At 43.8% G+C, this 18,560-nt stretch overlaps 1 protein-coding gene across 2 annotated transcripts in view; it reads left to right on the plus strand.

The window, feature by feature from the left end:
• The window catches only part of EIF4B (eukaryotic translation initiation factor 4B), a 73,414-nt gene that overhangs the window by 13,150 nt on the left and 41,704 nt on the right, over positions 1–18,560 (plus strand). For both annotated transcript variants that reach the window (XM_073613550.1, XM_073613551.1), the window contains exons 2-4: positions 9,966–10,139; positions 11,921–12,129; positions 15,184–15,300. In XM_073613550.1, the coding sequence (XP_073469651.1) occupies positions 9,966–10,139; positions 11,921–12,129; positions 15,184–15,300 (500 nt within the window). The remainder of the gene's footprint in view (positions 1–9,965; positions 10,140–11,920; positions 12,130–15,183; positions 15,301–18,560) is intronic.

Consider the following 18,560-nt stretch of genomic DNA (forward strand, 5'->3'; position numbering starts at 1 on the left):
AAAATTACATGCTGATCTATAATTATTCAATGCAAAGATCTAGCCTACTGTGATTCACAAGCTGGGTGTTTGCAGATTGGATGGGTCTGTGTGCATATACTAAAGAGCACAACTGTGTGTCCAGCCTAAGTTTACATACCCTGTCAGAATTTGATTTCTTGGCCATTTTTCAGAGAATATGCGTGATAACACAAAAACATTTCTTTCACTCATGGTTAGTGTTTTGCTGAAGCCATTTATTATCAACTGGGTTTACTCTTTTTAAATCATGGCAACAGAAACTAGCCAAATGACCCTGATCAAAAGTTTACATACCCTGGTGATTTTGGCCTCATAACATGCACACAAGTTGACACAAAGGGGTTTGAATGGCTATTAACCACTTGCCACCCAGGCCAATTTTGACATTTTTCTCCTACACGTAAAACATCACTTTTTTGCTAGAAAATTACAAAGAACCCCCCCAAATATGTTTTTTTTAGCAGAGATCGAAGAGAATACAATGGCGGTCATTGCAACTTTTTATCCCGCACGGTATTTGTGCAGCAATTTTTCAAATTCGTTTTTTGGGGGGGGGAGTTTCATGCTTTTTAAAAAAAAAAAAAAAAAAAAAAAAAAAACGGTAAAGTTAGCCCAATTTTTTTTCATAATGTGAAAGATGAAGTTATGCCAAGTAAATACATACCTAACATGTCACGCTTCCAGATTGCACATGCTCGCAGAATGGTGCCAAACTTCGGTACTTAAAAATCCCCATAGGTGATGCTTTAAACATTTTTTACTGGTTACATGTTTTGAGTTAGAGGAGGTCTAGGGCTAGAATTATTGCTCTCGCTCTAACGTTCGCGGCACCTCACGTGTGGTTTGAACACTTCTCATATGTGGGCGGGACTTGCGTATGCGTTCGCTTCTTCGTGCGAGCACACAGGGACACTTTATTTTTTTTTTATTCTTTTACTTTAAACTTTTTAGTTTGACACTACGTGCCGCACATGTTTCATCCCGGTGCGCCCCTCAGTCTCCCCTCCCTCCTCTTCTCACTCCTGTCATACACAGCCTCCCCAGTGTCTGGTAATGCATGTCACGCTGTGTGTCAGAGCTAGATCTGAATCGCCGTGCAGCTGATATAATGATGTCCTGCCTCCTAGACCGCCTCTTGTAATAGACAGCACTCTGATCCAATGCTAGGAATCATTGTGTCATAGGAGGCGGAACATCGTTACATTGGCTGTACGGCAATTCAGATCCAGCTCTGACACACAGTGTGACATGCATTACCAGGCACTGGGGAGGCTGTGTAGGACAGGAGTGAGGAGGGAGGGGAGACTGAGGGGAGTACCGGGATGAAACTGGCTGCATGGCGATTCAGATCCAGCTCTGACACACAGCGTGACATCGCATTACCAGGCACTGGCGGGCTGCATGCCATGGGCACTGGCGGGCTGCTGCATCTGATGGGCACAGGCAGGCTGCTACAACTGACTGGTAGGCTGCATCTGACATGCACTGGTGAAGCTGCATTTGATGGACACTGGTGAGGCTGCATTAATCTCCTGTACCGTGTCCCCAGTCTCTGACCATCTCCTGTATAGAAATATTTTTAAAAAGTCACTTTCGGTGTCGGTACTGTTTCGGGTTTCGGCCTAGTGTATTTTTCATTTTCGGTATCAGTTTCGGCACCAAAAAACCCATTCGGTGCAAATACCGTATTTATCGGCGTATAACACGCATCGGCATATAACACGCACCCCAATTTAGGAGGGAATTTTAAGGAAAAAAAAACTTTTAGGAGGGAAGTTGAAGGGGAAAAAAAACTTACATGTAAATGCCCATCGGTGCAGCCTTCTCGGTGCAGCTTTGTCCCGGTGCAGCCTTCGATCCTCTATCCCTGCCATCCTGGGCTTCAAAATCACCGACCGCGATTTGAAAATGGCGCCGCCGGTGCCGAAATACACAGAGCCGGTCCTCGGCTCTTCCCGGCGGCTCTCATTTACTTTCGGCTCCACTCGTAGTCCCGAGCGGAGCTATCCGAACCTAGCTGAGTAGGTTCGGATAGCTCCGCTCGGGACTACAAGTAGAGCTGAAAGTGAATGAGAGCCGCCGGGAAGAGCCGAGGACCGGCTCTGTGTATTTCGGCGCCGGCGGCGCCATTTTCAAATCGCGGTCGGCGATTTTGAAGATGTGACAGCTCGGGATCGCAGGGGATCGGCGTATAACACGCACCTGCGATTTCCCCTGATTTTAAGGGGGGAAAAGTGCGTGTTATACGCCGATAAATACGGTATATATGTATGTGTGTGTATAAATTTTTTTTTTTTTTTAGCTATTTTGGTTCAATAGACTTCAATGGAGAAGCTGCAAAAAAGCATGTAGTGTGTTGCTGTGACTTGCGTTTTTTAATTTGTCTAACAAAACAATAAATTGGCCAAAAGAAAGCCTGAAACATTCAAAACGTTAATTGTAGCAAAATCGCGTGTGCAAAAAGCACAGCAGAAATGGATCAATAGCAAAGGTTCTTGAAATGAAATTATTATTTATTTTGAAGGAAGACATTTTTTGATTGGCCAGCATAAGTGACAGCATGCGCAGGTTGCTTTTATCAAGTCACTGGCCAATGACACATGAGTCTGTCATACATAATATATTACAGTTCTGTCTGAAAATGGACAAAACTGTCTTCATTTTTAGTTTTTTTTTTTTTTTTTTTTTTTTTTTTTTTGTTTTTTTTTTTTTTTCTTTAAAAAATTTGATCTGAGTCTGATATTTACCAGATTCAACCTCGAATAGTATATACAGCATATCTCTTATAGCAGCTGCATGCGTCCTCTTCTACAGGGGGGGAGCTTAGTAAACACTTAGTTTACTACACCCCCCCGCCACGTTCCCCAGCCTGACAGATCACCGGAGATCAGTGTAGGGAGAAGCTGCAGGAGGGGAAGGAAAGATGCCGCTCAGAGCGGCCATGGATTGGAGGGGTGATCTGACTGGTGGGAGGTGACGCATCTGAACACCCCCATGCAGCAACCGAAGCCGGCGGGAGTGGAAGAGGAGGAATGCCGGCTATTGGCTGCGGGGAGCAGGTTAGCAGGGGGTGGTGGATCGGATGGGGGGGATTAGTGCGGGGGGTGAAGGGGACAGCAGAGTGGGGGGGGGGCAGTTTTACATGGGAGGGTGGAGAGGCAGGGGACAGGGAAGTGGCGACATGGGTGGGGGGGTCACATTAGGGGTTAATAACTGATCAGCGGTTTGTAATCCTCTGATCAGAGTTATAGAATTGTTCAGCAAAGTCTACTGAACAATTCTGATAGAAGCTTATGGTCATTGAAGTGACCATAAGCTTATAGGAGAGGGAGAAAGGAGGTCTGTACGCTGTACTGACTTGACCACTTGCGGGCACTTCTGTAGGTCCGTACGGCCTTGGCAGTGAAAGGGATAAAACATAGGGAAATGTGTATTTTAGAGATCTTATGCATAATTTGTTTTACTTTGTCCAGATATACTCTTTAAGGGCTCAATTACATAGGCGGTCAGCCCCATATGGTGTGAAGAGTCCTTTATTTACTTGCTAACACGGAGTTGCGTGCAGGCAACCCATATTAGCAAATGGACGTGTATGGACTATATGGACTCTCTGCACTGCTAAGTTTGACAGGTATGCAGGGACCGTTGCACAGACTCAGATCCAGAGCCTGTGAATCCAGGTCTCTGTACCCGTGCATACCTGTCAAATGTGCGGGTGAGTTTGTACAGCCAATGTGCAATGCTTTAAGACAGAAAAATAAACAAGGATTCTTCCTTCTCTACAGGGCTCCATGCCCATGTGGATGAGTCCTAAGGAGAGGCACAAAGCTATGTGAGTTTTGTCTTGTGTATCATTTTTATTTCACATTTTTTTCTTAGTAGAAAAAGTAGTATTTTGTTAGTCCTTATTTGATCACCAACTCAGACTGCTCCTTTTCCTGCTCTCAATTGACACCTCACAGAAATTTACTGTTAACTCCAGTCAGCTAGCAAAATTTACAACAATGGTTGTCAACTTATGATCTAAGGGGGGCCCTCAAATGTGGCCACCTGACATCACCAAAGGGCTGCATATAATATATGTAATGCATCAAACTGCAGACCGAATGGAGGAAATGAAGGTCAGAGAGGTGTGGACATGCTACATTGTTGGCTGGGGATGGCTCCAGAAGACCATACGAAACTGGCAACATGGTATATGAAGATAGAGATCAGTGCTATTACCTAATCAATGTTCTCACTACAGATTGCTGAGGTCCAGGTCCATTTCGCAGATCAGTGCCATAATCCCTGAGAGAATTGAAAAAAAATCCAGTTGTTCAACCACTTAACGACTGCCCGCCTGCAATAGGCAAAGCAACGCACCCTGTACATCGCTGCTTACTTCCAGTTTTAGGATGCGTGCCCAACTCCCACTGTGATTGTACACAGTGGGAACCTTTTATTTATTTTTTTTAAATCAATCATGTAGCAAAATACATTTTGGTCAAAACTTATGAGATTTGAATGTTTTAATTAAAGTAGCACAGTGCTAAATAACAAAAATGGCCTGGTCATGAAAGGGGTGAAATCTGGAGCTGAAGTGGCTACTTGTTAGCAAGTGACACATGAGGAGTGTGTGTTAGAATTTTGTGAATTGATGCTATCCACACAGCTATCTCCGAACTCATGTTATCCCATCTCTGCTTGTCAAACTGTGTGTCTTAAGCAGGGTATGCAAACAGGGCCCCCCCCCCCCCCCCCCATTCAACCTGCTGGTTGAACTCACAGATCTCATCCGCCAAGCGATGTGGATGCAGGAATACCCCCCCCCATTCAGAATACAACGATCAGTGCTGCAGTTATTGGCTGCAAGCACAGATTGAATGGCTGGTTTTCCAGCATGACCATTCCATAGAAGCTGGTACAACTACTAGCTTCTGTTGAACAGAGAGGTCACACGTACTGGAAAATGGACGGTTCCTACCGTTCTTTACATGTATATCCAACTTTATTGATGCAACCTAAAGTGCTGATCAGACTCTAGCAGTTCCCAAAGGGAGTAATCTGTTCTATGTGAAATCCTTCTAAGCATCCTTTAAATGACAACTTGCTTTCTCCAGTTCTGCAGTATCATCTTCACCCCTCTTTCCCTTGTGTTTATAATTTCTTTCAGGTGATTTTTTTTTTTTTTTCCTGTTGGTGGTGTTAACTCCTCATGAACAGGAGTTGCTTCATTCAAGCAGCAAATTCTACTGAGACTGTACACTGAGCTGTGTGGATGCATGGCCCACTGTACACAAACTAAAAAGTGTTGACAGACAGGTAGAAGCATCTATAACAGAAGAGACTTAGTGATTTGCAAGCTACCACCTTCTAAAACAACCCCCCTTTTTTTTTTCCCTCCATTTTTATATGTGATCACCTTATCACCTTCCCTCTGTTCTCAGTTGCATAAGAGCTGGGTGGAGCAGAAGCAACAGCACACTGATCTTCCCAGTGAATGGCTATGCGGGGATCAAATATGATCATTGGAAGTGAGTAGGCAGAGTTCCCAGCACAGCTAGAGAACTGGACCGCAGTGTGCTCTCCTGCTTAGTGTGGTCAGTTATTGGAAAGCAGGGGGAGTGGCAGGAACATCAGGGATTTCACACAAAGGAATCAATACAAAGAGCAGAAGACTTTTTCATATGGGTACATGGTCCAGCAGGCACATATCAGGAATATAAAATGTTGGGGTAACAAACACTTTAAACCACAATTTTCTTTTTTCTTCATCTGGATATTTTTCCAATAACACTTTTACTGCCTTAGGATGACTGCTCACTCACCCTACTGTATCAGGACAACAAAAACATGATAGGAGGACTACAGTAAATAAAAATGTGATTTGGTAGTCCTCAGAAGTAGCTAACTTTCTGTGCTGACGTTATCTATATTCACTCACAAGATTATTGGCAAGATAAACAGGTATTTTACTCCACTCTTTATTTTGGTTTACTTTCATGTTCATTCCAGAAAAAAAAATATTTTAACACTTTTAGTACTTAATATAACTGCACCTTACTGCACTTTTATTGTAGTCTCCTTACCCCCTCCTGCCATCCCTTCTGGACTTCCAGCAAGATATCCCTGACTAGATCTCACATCCATTAGTTATAATCTTCCATTTCACCTCATCCAATCAGAGAACACTTTGAGTGGCTGACTTCCTCTATTCACAGTGCAGGAGAGCAGCCGCAGTAGTGGTGTTTATTTCTAGCATCATTGGGCAGGCTGTAACGATGTATAACATGCCAATGCCAGGAATTATTCTTTAAAATTGGAAATTTGTCACTGGTCTTTTCAAAATTATTCCGAATGTTAGTCCTGGTTCACACTTCTGTGGCTCTGCGAGCCACGTTTAGCGTGGGCACAGCAATCCATTCATTTGAATTGGCTGCCGTTCCTCCAGAAAGCGCAGGGAAAAGATCCTGCTCCATTTTTGATATAGCAGCCTGCATGGAAACAAGTGCGATTTCCAGTGGGTGTGGTTACCATTAGGATTAATGGCACCTGCACGCATCTCCTGCGCTTTCTGTGCAAGTGGTGGAGGCTGCAGGATTGGTTGTGGACCCACAGCGGGAACTATCCGCACAAGTGTGACCCAAGTCTAATGGCACTGCACTTGTGGTTTCTGTGCAGACTGCGATTTCAGAAATGACGCAGGAACATCTTCCCTGCGTTTACATGTTTCGACCCCACCTTATTCAAACAAATGGGCTGCCGTGTCCACGCAAAACATGGCTTGTAGACCTGCAGTAGTGTGAACCGGACCTTAGGATTAATGGCACCCGCATGCATCTCCTGTGTTTTTCCTTTGGAGATGATTGCAGGTGCAGGACCAGGACCCCCCCAATAAGTGTGAACCAGGCCTTAAAGTGGATTAAATACTAAATGTTGTTTTCCAAATTTTAAAAGTCCTAATGGCCTAAGTGTCACCACCCTTACTGTGAAGCACTCAAAATAGGCTCTGATGCAGCCAGTTACCGTAAGGAGTCGCAATAAAGTGGTTAAAAAAAGTTGTGATTGTAAAGGAATAACATTCCCTGCATTAAGGCAAAAAAAAATATCCCAGTGTTTCTATTGCCCCCTCATCCCGTTATACTTACTGATTTCTATCTCGATCAAGTGCTGTGCATAAGTGCCCTCAGGACTTGGTGAGAGCCAGTGGCTCCTGCTGCTGTCAATCCAATTTTGTGAAGAGGGGGTGGGGCCGTTCCACACCATATGTTTCAGTGGATGTGCACAGCCCGGCTCGGGAACAAGCCTGTAGGTTACGCCACCTTAGGAAGTGGCTTGCTATGGTGGTACATGGGGAACAGGAGGAGCCCGCCGTGGACCCCAGAAGAGGAGGTTTGGGGCCTCGCTATGCAATACCATTGAGGTAAGTATTACATGTTTGTAATTTTAGAAAAATAAGCAGATAACAGCCTGGCATGCTGGGGATGCTATAACACAGTAGTAGTTTAGATGATCTTCCTGAACATTGTGGGGTTTCTTGCTACTCTGGTTTCCACCCACACTCCATAGACATGCTGGTCAGTAGTTTTACCAGTCAGGCAGTGAGAAAAAAAATCTGACAGCAACATGGATTGAAATTTGGCTCTCTCAGTCCACTTCTTTACAGCCAGCCTGTCAGGTTTGCCCAATCAGTGCCACTGACGATGGCCAGCAACACTGATTATTGGATTCTGTCAGCGCCAGAACACAGCAGTACTGTGGAAGTAATTCTTCCATCCACATTGAATGGTTGAACGAAATTTAAAAAATGTATAATGTATGGCCTGCCAAATAATAATGTTTGCTAGAAGTTTAGATCCCTCGTCACGCTTTGTGTTGCTGGTTTTTTCTCAATTGTCTAGTGATGTCTTCTCCATTTTATTTTAAAAAATAGGCTTGACTGCAGTTTGCATGAAGAAGAGTCCCTATATCCCATTATCAAAATAATAACAAAAACCTCCAGAATCCCCCCCCCCCACCCCCCCCCCCCCCTTTTCCTATTTTGGTGCTGGCAGTCTCTGCAGTAGTGTGCTTTAATAAGAGAATAGGACAGAATGTAGACCCCTGGAAAGGAAAGCATACATTTTCTTTTACAGGGTGGCATGAAAGCATACCTTCAATCACATTTAGGACAATACATAATTCTAACTCTCCCTATTACACATTTTGGATTTTCTTCTTCTTTTGAGTATCTTTTTTAGTAGGTATTTACTCCCACTCCCTCATTTCTTGCCTGGGCAAGGGTTACATAATTTTTTGATAGCTAGATGAAGCTGCTGGTACACACGGGCCAAATATAGTCTGGTAACAGCTGGTTCAATAGAAACTGGCTGACATTTGGCCAGTGTCTATGTTGGAAAACAAGCAGCTGTCCAGTCAGCAAAGTGACCAATGTGTTCTGGCGTAGGGGGTGTGAGGGTCTCTGGGGTTCCCCTGTCAGAACGCAATAGCACAGCTGTAAGATCGCTGTACTAACATTACATGGTTAGTACAGCGAGCTCCTAATATTTTAATTTATTTTATAAAACTGGCTCCCAACGTTTTTAGATGGCTCCTAGATTGAAAGCTGATTTGTCAAGCCCTACCCTGAGGAGCCAAGTAATGTTTAGCACTGATGGTAGCTCTAATTGTTTAGATGCATAAATTGTCTGGCTATTGGCAGTTCATAGCCCATTTAACTTTTAGTAAAATGTATCTGTTTAAAGTGGAGGTCCGCCCAAAAAAAATTAAGAAAAAAACCGCTACACATACTGCAGCTACTGGCTTTTAATAGGACACTTGCCTGTGCTGGAGTCCAGCAAAGTTGGCACCGCAGCTGATGGTTTCCATCAGCCTTACAGCTTCACGCCGGGATCGCTACTGCGCATGTGCGAGGCTCCGCTCCTCTCTCCTACTGGCCCGGCGACAGGGGCGCCCGCGGTGACGTCATGTGGCGCAGACTCCCGGAAGTGGGAACAGAATACCTTTCAAAGACAGGTATCCTGTCCCCCCTTCCTCCCGAAAGGCGCCAATTATGGCACCGGAGGGGTAGAGGAGACAAATGAGCAGAGGTTCCCCTTTTGGGTGGAACTCCGCTTTAATGAGCATGCAGAATGTTTCTGGTTTTGACTGTGTTCTTGGATTGTCTCAGGGAAGGGCATTATCTCAAGTTTGCTTCATTGCTGCAAGTGAAGAGATAAATTCAAGAAAGATAAACAGTTGCTTTGCTCATTATGTTTTATGTATGGCTTGAGATTATTCTGCTTGCCTCCTGCATTTCAGAATAGTTTCTGCATTATTACTGCAAATTTTAAAAGACTAGCTTTTGACAGGTGTAACCTACCCTGAAGCCGGCCATGGATGAGTCAAAATGTGTCTGGTTCAGCAAAAACCGGCTGAATTTCAATCCATCCATGGGGGTTTCTGGTTGTACTTAAGTTTATCGATTTACTTCAGTACAACCAGCTTGTCTGTTTTGTTTTTTTTTTCTCATGCGATTACTGCCACCAGCTATATCTGCTTGTGGGTGAGAAAAGCTGGCAGAATTAGGACCTTCAACAATTCATGACTGGTAGTGGAAATGGCACATGTGGCACCTTTTGATGCTTTACTCTTCCCCATTTAAAACCTGCATAAAAAATTCTATCCAGCAACTGCCAGTTGTTTATTACCTCCTAGGAAAAAAAATGTCTTAATTGTTGTAAACCATGCTCAAAATTGGATAGATTATATTGCAGCAATTAAAGGGTTATTTTAAGGTCTTGTTTATGAGTGGCAGCCGTCTAATTGTTTGCTTATGAGGAATTGATTGTGGAGGCTAAGAAGTGAATTACTTCTACAAACGTAAAAGATGGGTTTACCTTACAAAAAGTTTTATTACATGCTTATATTTATAAGATTTACCCTCAGCCTGCTTTAATGTCATATTTCCTTTAATCCCTTAGCTAAGAAGAAGAACAAGAAGGGGAAGACTCTTACCCTGACTGACTTCCTAGCGGAGGATGGGGGCAGTGGCGGTGGTGTCGGCGGTGGTGGTAGTGGCGGAGGTGGTGGCGGAAGCACCTATGCACCAAAACCGGTCAGCTGGGCTGATGAGACTGATGATTTGGAGGGAGATGGTAAGTAGCTCTTTTGTTTATGCTTGGATGATGTGGTTGTTGTGAATTGATATCAAAAAATTTTTCATGCCTAAAACTTAAAAATATCTGGTGTAAAAAGAGTTTTAAACTTTCTTGTTTTGTACATTAAAGCAACAGGTTGGCTTCATTCCCCAAGCAAATATGCTTAGCTATTCTGTGCTCCAACGCTAGTCCCATCAGCACCAGGAGCTAAAGGTGAAGGAGCAAATAAATAACTCCATGTGACAATGCTCAATCAACAATGTCACATAAACTACAGCTCCAGCAACTAAGCTTATACAGGACTTTGCTTTCACTTCTAGCAGCTGAAGGTGGGGAAAGGAAGGCAAGTGTCTGTGGGTACATGATGACTTGAACCTGTTGCTATGCCCTTCAAAGCACAGATTCAATTCGTCGACTTCACGCCCACAATCTTTTACCATAACAAACATCATCCCTTTGAGAGCCAGCACTTTACGCAGTGGCTAGCTGTGGTCCACATAGTTGATGGAGGTCCAGTCAGCTCTAACGTAAAGATTGCATGTAGTCTGTAGACTACATAAAAATTCCCTCCTGATCCCCCGGGGGGGGTCAGTCAAATAATCTCTGGATCAACTACTGCTGGTGGTATTGCCTATAAATGTTATCCAGTTAAATTTTTTGCCTTTACAAATGGATCCTGCTCTTCCTTTTTTTTTTTTTTTTTTTTTTTTTTTTAAACTATCTACTGATCTGGCTAGAACTAGTTCTTGGGGAAGTCTAATCCACTTTTTTTACAGCTCTTACTGTGAAAAAGCCTTTTCGTACGTTAAATCTCTTTTCCTCCAGAGTGCTCCATTGTCCTCTTTTTAATAAAAATGAATAACTCAACACCAAATTCACTATATGGACCACTTTGATATTTAGTAATGATCATATGCCCCTTAATCTCCCTTTTCTCAAAAGAATAACTTCAGCTCAGCTAATCTGTCCTCATAGCTGAGCTCCTCCATGCCTCTTATCAGTTTAGCGCAGATAACAGATGGGCCATAGGACGCTTATGGGTGATGTCACCACTCCCAGGCACTGGCAGCCGTTAAGCATTCTCTCCTCTCCCCTGCAGCCAGCACTAGCTGGCAGAGGAGATTGCATTACTGGTGCAGCCTGAAAATGCAGATCTTTCTTACACAGCTTAGGAGGGAGTATGGAGCATTTTTAGGAATAGTTATGTTTATCCTGGAATTCAGCTGTAAGTATTTGTGCACTTTTCAACTGTAATTTTGCAAAAAAAATTACATGCTCTCTGGTGTGTGGCTTGTACACTGAAGAGCACGCTTCTGAGTCTTGTCATTTGCAGTAGTTGCCTTACTGGTGCACAGACCCACGATGGCTATAGTATTCTGTGACATTGCTCGCTGCATGTACAAGCTTCAGTGTTTAGGTCACAGCTTGCCTACCACAGCGTATACTGGAACTGAAGCTTGTAAACACTGTCTGGCCTTGGAGAGACCGGTCAGGCAGTGTGGGTGTGCTTAGACTTTACCTTCAAATATAAGGGCTTCGAGTCCTATAGATTTGTTTTTCATGTATTTTTTAGAAGGAAACTGATCAATACCAGAATACTGCAATTAAATCTAATACAAGTCAGACTTAACTTTGCCAAAATTATACCAGAATGTGTTTGGATTTTGGTTTTGTTGCCATGGTTTACTTAAAATGAACACTCTTACTGAGGCCTAAAATTTTAAAAGTAAAATTTACTGCACAGAACTAATTGCTTTTCTTGTTTAAATACATTTCAGTCTCCACAACATGGCATAGTAATGAAGATGATTCATACAGGGCTCCCCAAATTGATCGTTCAATCCTTCCCACTGCTCCCCGAGCTGCACGTGAACCTGATGTGGACCGAAGTCGTCTGCCGAAAAGTCCTCCCTTCACTGCCTTTCTTGGAAATCTTCCCTATGATGTGTCTGAAGAATCCATCCAAAAGTTCTTCAGGGGCTTGAATGTAAGTGTTTGGTATATGATTACATTGCCATGGCGTATTGTAAGAATAAAGATTAAGTAGTTTAGAATGCTTTATCTGAATGCTGTTTCCTCCCAATAAGCTGGTTCTAGTGATTTCTTTCTCGGCCATTGAGGGATGCAGGAATTTAGAAACCGTTATACTGCCACTCACAGGAGAATGGGACACTGGCAAATAGATTGTAAGCCAGCCCCTGTATAACCCCTTCTCTACCCAGCATACTTCAATTTTTTTGCTAATATACAAGGTGGTTGGGTGCATTTTCTTTCAGATTTGCTGTAAAAAGTATTTTTTGCTAGCTTAACTTTGTGGAATTTTTTCTCTGACTTTAACTCAATATTTGGCACTGAATCGCTGGCCTCTACAAAGGAGCTTTGTTTCTGTGATTCCTCAGCACAAGCCTTGGAGGCCATTGCCTGGACTTCTCTAAAGTTGAAAGTGTGGGCCTAACCTTGAGTGTGAATTTCAAGCCCTGGACTCTGCATTGTGGCAATTTGCATTGTATACCGCGTTAGCCTTAGAGCACTTTCCAATTACAGAGTATGACAGTTCAAGGTGGGACCCTTTCTCTGAAGAACCCGAGCTGAAGCACCACGTTTTCTTTCCCACCAGTTTCTGCTTCTGGAGCACCACTTACATCTCTGCCTACAGTGGCCTGGTTGCCCAAAACCTTTATTGGCACTAGTTGCCTGGGTTTGTGAGTACCTGAGGTCCTGTTTCACATTGGGCCTAGTTGCATTACTGCAACAGGGACACAACATATCTTCACTAAAAGACAGAGGGCAATCCCACTGCCACGGGTGACCTCTGCCCATATGTCTCTAGTGATTCTGGGGACATTTACCCAGTATCCCCATTAAGAAAGGAGCCCAAGCCTGTAATCTAGAACCTGGGACCCCTATTGTTATAGGGTTGTCATCTTAAGAGTCAGCTCTGAGTGAGGCCAAGCCTTCCTTCATGTTTTTGTATTGGGCTTCTGCCATATGCTGCCTACAGGGACTGTAAGCATGCTTCAACCCCATTTCCTGAACCCTTAAATCAAATCTGGCGTGTGACCTCTGTTACCATCTGATTAAGGTTTAGTCCCAATATTTTATCTCAGGAAGGACTGTTTTTAAGCATCTGTCTCCTGCCATTGATTCAGATTTGCAGTGGATTGTTTCGGACCACACTGATGCAATGTGTATTTCCCTGCATCTGGAGGATCAACCAGCTGTTCTAGGCCTTGGATCTTTTAGAGCTTCTACACATGCAAATAATTCTCCATTTGACCTGCTACTTGAGTCATTCCTCACTCTAGAATGCTGACTGGAAACACCCTGAAAGGTCCTGGGTCCCATCTGACAGCGTCAAAACATTTCCCTTTGAGAGTAGATGTGTAAATCTGTCTGTAACTACCATGGATACACCAGTGACCTGCCTTGGGTGCTTTTTTCATATGAACATTTTCCTCTCTGTTTAGCAGGGGATCTGTGAACAGATCCTCTGTTGAATCGCTGCTGAACAGGATGGATGTCACTTTAACGTCCATGCCCGTTTTTAGTTTTTGTCCACATTTTGACAGCAGACCCATGAAGGTTCTAGGAGTAGCCAGAGGAAAACAGAATTGTCTGTTTTATATCAGGCTGCCTCTGAGCCATCTTTTTCTTTCTTTTTTTTTTTTTTTTTTCCCCTCTAGACCTGGATGGACACATGTAAACAGACGTGTAACCTTTTATATTGGCCTGCCTATGGACTTGAATGGAGCTTCTAATCGGCTTTGCCTGAAAATGTGATAGTTGGACCTGATTGGAAAGCTTGAGTGAGAGGGGGGTCTAGTAGGAATGCCACTAAACTGGTTGAAGGTGTGCTCACTAACTAATTCCACTAACAGGCAGTTGGTCCCTCCTGAAATCCCAGTTTTAGTTGACTGGTCTAAACCTCCGTCCTGTGTTGACCAGTAACTTTAATGTGTCAAACCATACCAGTAATTACCTCTCTTTCAGCAAGTCCATAAAAACGTGTCCAAAAACACACATAGTTACGAAAGACAATCCCCTAATGGTGGACTTTTAAGGCACATGAAAAGTAAAATAGTGTTTTGGTACAAAAATAATTTGAGTGTTATAAAATCATGTTAGTCATGTAACATGTCATGACTGACATTTTATAATATACACTCAATAAATTATTTTTGTACCAAAACACTATTTTACTTCTCATGTGCCTTAAAAGTCCACCATTAGGGGATTGTCTTTTTCTTAGCTTTAATACTGGATGTGGCACTAAAAATGCAGTAAGCTGCCGTTCTACATATAATTCCTAAAAACACACATAGGGGAACAGCATCACCAGCTAACGCGTTTCAAGATTCCTTAGTGCTTAATCATGAGCTGATGATGCTGTTCCCCCTCGATTTGTGCTTTTGGACATGTTTTTATGGACTTGCTGAAAGAAAGGTGATTTTTACTGGACTTTGCTTATCTGTTATGCTGACTCTATTACCCCATGATCTCTTACTTTGAGTCATTAACCCGGAGTGGGAGAAAAATTCAGCAATACTTGTTTTGGGTCAGTTTTAAAGCTAGATGATCAGCTTGACAACCAGGTATATGCTTCCTTTTTAGAAGGAAGGGTCAGAGATGGTAACCTCCCATGTTTCTATAATGACAGATTTATTCAAGGATTTTTTTTTTTTTAATACTAATGGCTTAGATGGGGAATATATAATGTTTGCTTTTTTTAAGTACTTTGTTTTTAAGGCCATCCATAGATACTGTATGAGATGTCCTCCAATCCAGGGGATTATCTTTAGGTTGCAATGGATCTCATTTACTAGCATTCCGCATGCACTCCCTAACAAGCATTGGCCAGAAAATAGTATGTTGTGGATGATTGTTCTCTTCTGAAGTCAAATGATGGCAATGCATAAATGTACATGCTTGGTCAGTGTGATGGTGTACATTTGTTTCAGGATCATGTGACCTTTTTTGTTATCCGTAATGGTAATTGGGGTTTTAGTATTTTTAACCTTGATTTTCTTTGTTCCTTCTCTAGATTAGTGCTGTTCGTCTGCCCCGTGAACCCAGCAATCCAGAGAGATTAAAAGGGTTTGGTTACGCAGAGTTTGATGACTTGGACTCTCTTCTGCGGGCTTTGAGCCTTAACGAGGAAGTAAGTAAATCTGTGATACCGGATATTATATTGCCTCTTTGTACAGATGGTGAGGGCACAGAGTATTGACCAACCATCCATCTCCAATCTCTGTAGACCTCTCCACTTCAATTAAAATTGGTATTTGGTATATATCCTCACCTGACTGACTAAACTGTCCAGCTTTGTTCAAGTGGAGCTTGAGCCCAAAAAAAAGCAGACAGAGAGGATAGGACAAGTTATCAGTATTAACTGGTCTTCCTGCAGCTGATCATTTCTGCATTACTGATTTACCTTGTTTTGTTTTTGCTTGGTGTCTGTGCGGAAGTATCCATCTTGCTAGAGACAGCACTTTGCTTCCTCTTTTCAAAGTCTCCAGGTAAGGAGAACAGTTGGAAATATAGTAGCATAGTAGCAACATCACCAAATCTTACCCAAAATCTCCCTGATCCTAGCAGTCAGACATCAGTCTTCGATCTCACACTGCATATATGAAACATATACACCAGGAGGTGCCCTATTGGTTTCCCAGGATAAATTCAAGATCCTATGTATTGTTTTCAGAATACTGCTTATGCCTAATTTACATTTCCAGGTGTTCCCCTAGAACATTTTTTTTTTGCTTCTTAAAGGGGTTGTAAACCCTTGTGTGTGGGGGTGTTTTTTTTTTTTTTTTTTTTTTTTTTTTTGTTTTTTTGTTTTTCACCTTAATGCATCCTATGCATGGAGGGATGGGGGGGCCGAGTCTTGCATTTGGAGTCTATGGGCGCCAAATGCTGGACTCTGAAGCGCGGCCACAAGGTAACCCCCGGCGAGTGCTTCTCCTAAGGGGTTATACGATGCGGGGAGGAGCCGCTGAGGGACCCCAGAAGTCATGGATCAGGGCCACTCGAACTGCACAGTGGGGGTAAGTATTACTTGTTTGTGTTTTTAAAAAAAAAAATAAATAAAAATTGAAGCTCTACAATCACTTTAAGTTTTTTTCCATAGCAATGTCTAGTACACTCCAACTTCACATCCATAGTATCTCCACTTGTAACATGCTGTTTCTTTATATATTTAGAGTTGGTTAAATTTCCCTCTCCCTTGGGTGTTTAAAAGCCACGTTTACCTTTAGCAACATGTTACAACTGTATTTTTAAGTTGAACCTGTTGCTAAAAATCTCACCCCCAGAGTCGGTTAACATTGAAATGGTTGTGTGGGGCTCTGCATGAACAGTTGTGTCATTCGTTCACAATGATCTTTCAATAAGCTACAAGTCCCATCTGCCACGTCAGGCGGACTTTTAGTTCTCAATGGACTACATGAGCGCTGATCACCACCCATGTGGCTCATTGATACTTCCTGCAGCACTGAAACTGCCAGCTAGAGGTCGACCGATATGGGTTTTTCTCTGGCTGATACCGATATTTAGAAATTGGGGCGGCCGATATAGGATGCCGATTTTTGTGGCCGATATTTTAGGACGATTTTTTTTAAAAAAAGACCTCACCCACTCCACTCCTCCCTGCTTGCTCCTGTCACTCTACCACACACTTGATGTCCTCAGTACAGATGGCACTGGCTGTGGCAGGTGACACTGATTAGCAGTGGCACTGGAAGGTGGCACTGGTTTGGAACTGACATGGCACTGGTTGGCACTGGCAGGTGGCACTGATTGGCAGTGGCACTGGAAAGTAGCATTGACAGGTGGCACTGTTGGCACTGGCAGGTGGCACTGGTTGGCAATGGCAGGTGGCACTGGCAGCCACAGGTTGGCAGTGGCAGGTGGCACTGACAGATGGCTGACAGAACACTGATTGGCAGGTGGCACTGATTGGCAGTGGCACTGGAAGGTGGCACTGGTTTGGAACTGACATGGCGCTGGCAGGAGGCACTGGCAGGTGGCACTGATTGGCAGGTGGCACTGGCAGGCATTGGCAGGTGGCACTGGCAGACACTGGCAGATGGCACTATTGACACTGGCAGATGGCACTGGTTGGAGGTGGCACTGGTAGGTGGCGGTGGCAGGTGGCACTGGCAGATGGCACTGGCAGCTTTCACACTAAGCCGAGTAACTGTGCGTGAAACTGACAACAGAGAGATGTCAGAATTGAGATTAATGTCGGGGTGGGCGGGACCCAGCAGCTATCAAACAGCAGCCAATGATTGGGCTGCTTAAGACAAGGGGCAGGGCCACATACACGTAGCGGCCGCCCAGATCCCATCCCATTGGCTAGTGTTTGATAGCGGCCGGGTCCCGCCCACCCCCGACATCAACCTCAATTCTGACAGATCCCTCTCTCTTTCTCTCTCCTCTCTTTTACGTGCCAGCTTCACACACTCAGCGGCTCTGGCAAGCATCAAGTGCCGCGCTGAGTGTGGAGAAGGGAGGAGGAACGACAGTTAATGTTAAATATCGGCCTAATTTTGATAATCAGCCGATGCCGATTTATCAAAAATGGCCAAATATCGGTCGACCTCTACTGCCAGCCCATACCAATAGCTATTGGAAGTGTCTGCAAGAGCTTGATATTGCAATCACGATCCACTGATTGCGGGTGCAATGCTCTGCTTGCTCATGAGAAGGTAATAAATGCACGTTTTTAACTTGCAAAAAAAGTGCGTTTTTTTTTAAACAAGATAATCTTAGCCTTTAAGCTGGGTTCACACTTGTGCGATACGAGAACCGATGCAATTCCTGTGCAGCTTCCCGCATTGCACGCGAATCGCCGGCGGTTCACACTGACATCTACGAATCGTGCCGGTGTCATTGTAAAGCTAATGACACCCCAAGATTGGTTCACAGAACGCATTGTGAAATGGTGCAGGAATTGGATCACACTGCTGTTAACACCCATGCGATCCGATTTTGGTGCAGACTAAAAAAGGGTCCTGCACCATTTTGGTGCGAATGATGTCATTTCTGCCATACAGTCTGGCTGAGCTTGCATCGCACGGACATCGCATATGATCTGCACAGCTTTGCAGTACGAATCACATGTGATGTCCGTGATTGCAGAAGTGTGAACCCAGCCCTAAACTGAACAGCTTCAGTTTGCCAACAATTAGCTGAAATTGGCAACCGCCAATCTTTTAACCACTTCTGGACAGTCGCATGCCGATTATATGTCTTTACTTTGAGGATAAATATCATTGTTATGGTAGCAGCTAGCTGCCATAACCCCGGTATCCTCATGTTCGGCCGACGGTCCGCTACAAGATAAAAGTGGTCTCTGCATCGGATTCGCCGCGAGATCACTTTTACCGGCGGCAGGAGAGGGGGGCTTCCGCCGCGCTC

The sequence above is a fragment of the Aquarana catesbeiana genome, linkage group LG02 (assembly GCF_042186555.1).
Source record: "Aquarana catesbeiana isolate 2022-GZ linkage group LG02, ASM4218655v1, whole genome shotgun sequence".
Classification (NCBI taxonomy): domain Eukaryota; kingdom Metazoa; phylum Chordata; class Amphibia; order Anura; family Ranidae; genus Aquarana; species Aquarana catesbeiana.